Source organism: Tauraco erythrolophus, chromosome 13 (genome assembly GCF_009769465.1).
Source record: "Tauraco erythrolophus isolate bTauEry1 chromosome 13, bTauEry1.pri, whole genome shotgun sequence".
NCBI classification, from domain to species: domain Eukaryota; kingdom Metazoa; phylum Chordata; class Aves; order Musophagiformes; family Musophagidae; genus Tauraco; species Tauraco erythrolophus.
The window spans coordinates 21911707-21916412 of record NC_141477.1 but is presented as its reverse complement, the minus strand read 5'-3'; the positions used below and the strand labels follow the sequence as shown (position 1 = coordinate 21916412).

Sequence of the window (4706 nt, the reverse complement as noted above, 5' to 3'; positions counted from 1 at the left end):
CTGCTAATTTCTGGTCCCACTGCCTCCGAGGTGTGTCCTACCAGTGCTGCTGCTGCCCGAAGGGTTTTCAACATGGTGTAAAAGCAAAGCTCCTGAACGAGCGGGGCCGCCCGTGCTCGTTGGCATCGACGTTGGGGAAGGCGCCTATACACACCTGGTACGGAGCCGGGGGGCTCCGCGCCAGCCCAGCCCCAGGGCCCCTCAGTCCGACCACTCGTTATCGTCCAGCTCGGAGTCGTCGTCGGACTCGCTGTACTCCACCGCGATCCGGCGCGACAGGATCGTCGCCACGTCGTTGCCCACGGGCTCTTTTTTGGCCTCTTGTTCCCATTGCTCTTGGACTTTCCGGAGTTGGATTCCTGCGGTAGGGAAGGGGGGAGGGCTTTAGGGGCAATGTACCCAGCACTCGGGTGCACCCAATGTCCACTGTCCCCCCAGTTAAAGTAGTATTGGCTGGAATGAGATGGGTGCAGCCCCCTTGCAGAGGATGCAGTCGATTATAAAGCTAAGATAATAATCACATTATAAAGCGATATCATAGAATAAAGCTCCTCTGCTTCCACTTGACCTGAAGAGGTTGAACCTTCTTGAAAGTTAAATCTACCAGTTGACTTGAAGATTTGCAGGAAGGGGAAATGGGAGAAGCCTTGGAGCACATCATCCATTACAGCCCGGAAAGAGGCCATGTGTATGAGAGACCAGTCATCTCTGTGGGGCTTCATCCCACCTCTGGCGATGGGTTTCCCCCACCTCCATCCAACCCCCTGCATTACATTTCTTTCCCTCTCCAGGTCCCACCTGGGTGCCACCACCATTGTCAAGCATCATGTGGCCACTCAGGGCTCATCTTCCACTCAACGAAGCCAACACCACTCAACCAAGCCAACACCACTCAACCAAGCCAACGCCACCCAACGAAGCCAACACACCCAACTCTACGCCAAGAGGTATTTTGCCACCATGGTGGCAGCGCTGGGGACCCGTCCCTTGCCACTCCCACCACTCACCCCTGCGGATGGCTGCCAGCAGGTCGCTCCGGGCATCGCTCATGGGCATCAGCGGGATCTGCGGCTTCCGGGGCTCCACAGCGGGGCCGGCGGTGATGCCGAGTGCGCCGGCGAGGCGGCGATGGCGGGTGGCCCTGGCGGTGGTGGGGGGGTGCCACCGGGGGTCCCATGGGGCCAGCCTGTGGTGGGGAAGCGGAGTAGTAGGGCCGGGGGCGCGGGGGGTGGTGAGGGAGCATAGGAGGGCGGTGCGGCGGAGCCAGGGGCAAGAGCTGGGGGAGCCGAGATGGGGCTGTCGAAGGCGGTCTGCGCGGAGGGGATGACGGGCGGCGGGGGCGGCGGGGCGGGCGGCACGAAGTACTCTGCCATCGGCACAGGCTGCGGGCTGCAACGGGAGGGCAGAGCCATGTCAATGGCATGAAGAATGATGGCACCCACCACCCATCCCAGGCACCGACTGGCTGAGCTGTGGCTTGTTTGCTCTGGACCCCCGCACAAGCTCTGTCCCCACGGAGGCTGGGGGGTCTCTGCCGGTGGGATGGACTATGGGACACATGGTGGAGGGAAGGCAGCCAGGGTCCCAAGGGAAAATTGTCCCCTCCATCCTCCTTGTCCCCTTAGCTGGGATGAAGTTATGGGTCTCACCAGCAGTTTGGACCATGGTGGCCGCAGGGGAGGGCTCTCCCCACTACCACAGCACCGCTGTCAGCCCGCAAACCAGGTGGGAACCCCCTTGTCCCAGGCAAGCCCCCCACCAAGCCCCGCCTCCCCTGGGCATCTCTCCATTGGGAGCGGAGACGCAGGCTGAAGTCCTACCCATAATCCTTGACCAAGTGAGGTCTCGGCCCGTTGAGGATAGCCTCGGGGGGCTGCGGCACGTGGGGCTGCTGGAGGCGGTTCAGGCTGTTCTGCCGGCTGCCTGCCGCCGGTGCCGGGCGGTAGACGTGCTCCTGGGTGGGGGCGGCAGCCAGCACCCCCTCCTTGTGCTCCGCCGGGGCCAGGTGGGACGCCGGGGCCAGCAGCTGCGCGGGGTGGTTGGGACTCGCCGGGTACGAGTGGTCGGCCGCGTCCGACGCGTAAGACCTACGGCACAGGAAAACCCAACGGTCATACTCCTGGACGGGGAGGGTCGAGGGGAGGTGGGTTTGAGGGAATTTGGGGGTTGAGACAACAAACCAAACAATGGCCACAAAAATAGGGATGAACAAGAGAGCAGAGAGCGAGCGGAGGGGAGGAGGCCACCAACCCAGCTGAACCAGTCTCTTCCCTTAGCTGCTAAACGGAGAGCGCCCCAACTTCATCCCAACGCCACGGCTGCTCCTGAGGGCCACCAGCTGCCCAGGAAGCTCCCATGGGTTTACAGCTCATCACCCTGACGATGCCGTGGGCAGCGCGTCCCCCCCAAGGCGGAGAGAAGAGACAAGCAAAGGCGAGGCGGTGAGCTAAGGCGTAGGAGGTAAAACCTGCCTATTATCTGGGGACAGTGATCCTTCCGATGACGCCATGTGATAGGGGGATGGTGAGAACCTGTTATCGGGTCGAAACTCTTTATCATACGCCATCATTTCCACTCCAGGCGTCGGTTGCGGGCTTTCCTCACTTTCTTCACCTCCCGGGTGGAATCCTCCACCAGCCGCTGCTCCTGCGGGCACACATAAGCCACGGCTCCTTCTCCAGCCCAGCTTGTCCAGGCTATGAGTGGTACCCAGGGAGCATCATCCAGCCCCATGAGATGTACCCACCACAGCAGAAGGGAGCATGTAGGATGCACCAGGAAGGGGACCATCCCCCAGGTCCCCTCCAGCCCCTCCTGGTGTCCCCCACCTGCCCGTTACCTTCTGCCTGCGCTTCTCCTTTCTCTTATCTTCTGTCGCCTGCAACATCTTCTCCTTCCATAAGTTGAAGAAGTAGGAGGGGTCGGTGTAGAATTTGAGGCCGTCCTTTTTGTCATCCCTGGGGGGTTGGGAGGGAGGAGAGGGGGTTATCAGCCACAGGAGAAGACCCTCTCTTCCCTTGCACAGGACGGTTTAGTAATCATGGCCATAAGCTGTTGCCCCACCATGAAGATGTCCAACCCAGTGGTCACTACCTTGCGCCCTACGCAACGGGGATGGTGGTGGAGCAACCGGAGAAAACTGCCTCTCAGCCCTCGCCAAGGAGCAAACGGGTGCACCCCCGATGCCTCTCCAGGAAAGGGCCCCCCAGGACCTCCTTGGTCTCCCCAAGAAGCGAAGCTCCGGCCACCCTACCTGTAGGGCGTGAGGATGTTGAGTGGGGGAGGCTTGTCGCAGCGCTGGTACATCTCCATCACCGGGTTGGGGATGGAGTTGCGAGACACGACCTGCTGGTTCTGCACCGTGGAGCTCTTGAAGGCTTTCCGCATGTTGATGTCCTGCAGTGAAACTGGGGGGACAGGAGGGAGAAGGGATGCAGGGGCGGCCTCAGCCCCCTGAAACGGGCACAGCAGGTGCTCAGCCCCAAGCACGCATCCCCCACCCACTCGTGCCTGGCCAGCACCCAAAATAGCCCCAGCCCCTCACCTTCCTCCACGGTGGAGTCCAGCTGCGTCACCTTGATGACCAGCAGGTCCACCCTTCCTGCAGCGAGTTCATCCGCATGTAGAAGCTGTTGGCTTCATTGAACAGCTCGCCGAAGATGTCCTCCGCGTGCCTGCCTGAAGCGATATTCAGCAGCAGAACAAGTCACCACTATTGTCCTCCCCTCTCCTGCCGAAACCAGCCCCAGGGCAGGCAGCAGCCCGAGGAGTGAGACCTTTTATACAGACTCTCTTTCCCAGAAAGCTCTAAGAATGAAAAGGGTTGGGGCTTTTTTAATCTTCACCTGACCTTCCTATTTCCAGCCAAGCCGAGAAGCAAGGAGCTCATGAAGGTTTGTCATCCTCCACCACACAGACCAGCTACGGGAGAAAATGGGTCTTCAAAAGGTCACCAAGTCCCCGCTTTGGGCTTGGAACGGAGCATCCTCCTGGATTTATCAGCTGGATAATTCCCACTGAACTGGGGGTGGCTGCAGCCAGCCTGGCTCACATGTAGTGCCCGTTTCTCCGTGATTGGAACTGGAGCAAGCGACCATGGTGTCCCACCAGCATCCCACCACCCCAGCACCATCCCCCACTGGGACTTACTGAGGCTGCCCAGCTGCTTGATGATGGCAGCCAGCGTGCTGTTGGTGACACATTCCAGCTCACTCGTCACCCCCTCGGGAAGAGCCCCCCGGCACAGGTGCCGGGGCTCGATGTTCCTCTTCACCAGCGGCATGGTGCCAGTCAGCCCTCACGCCTCTCCTGGGCGAAGGAGAAAGAAAGAAAAGAAAGAAAGGAAACACACATTTTACACCATTTACCGATTTTTTCTCCCCGTTCCCTCCGCTTGCTGCCCAGGGGACGCATCCTTCCCGCACTGGGATACGGAGGACGCAGCCCGCACGGTGGCAGGAGGGTGCTCCCATGCAGGAGATGCCCATCCCAGCAAGGGCACCCACAGGACGGGTGAGGAAGGACGAAGGATGGGCGCAGCGGGGTGCGGGCAGGCACTGGGGGCAGGTTACCCCGCTGGCGTAAAGGCTTCCCGGGTCCCAAATGCTGTGAGCTGATCCCTCCCCATTTCACATCCCGGGCACCCCCTTCCACCCCCATCTTTCCCAAAACCCCGCTCTGCTTTGGCAGCGAAGGAAAACCAGCTT

The 4706-nt window shown here is 60.7% G+C and overlaps 1 protein-coding gene across 1 annotated transcript; it reads right to left on the bottom strand.

Annotated features, from left to right (window-relative positions):
- Window positions 1-201: 201 nt before the first annotated feature.
- On the bottom strand, window positions 202-4282 carry LOC104378375 (actin-binding protein WASF3-like). The gene is given in 13 exon segments (XM_086619783.1): window positions 202-359; window positions 1008-1091; window positions 1094-1159; window positions 1162-1210; window positions 1212-1389; window positions 1821-2087; window positions 2472-2571; window positions 2574-2646; window positions 2840-2957; window positions 3254-3407; window positions 3545-3601; window positions 3604-3678; window positions 4150-4282. Coding segments are annotated over 13 exon segments (1512 nt in total).
- Window positions 4283-4706: the final 424 nt, after the last annotated feature.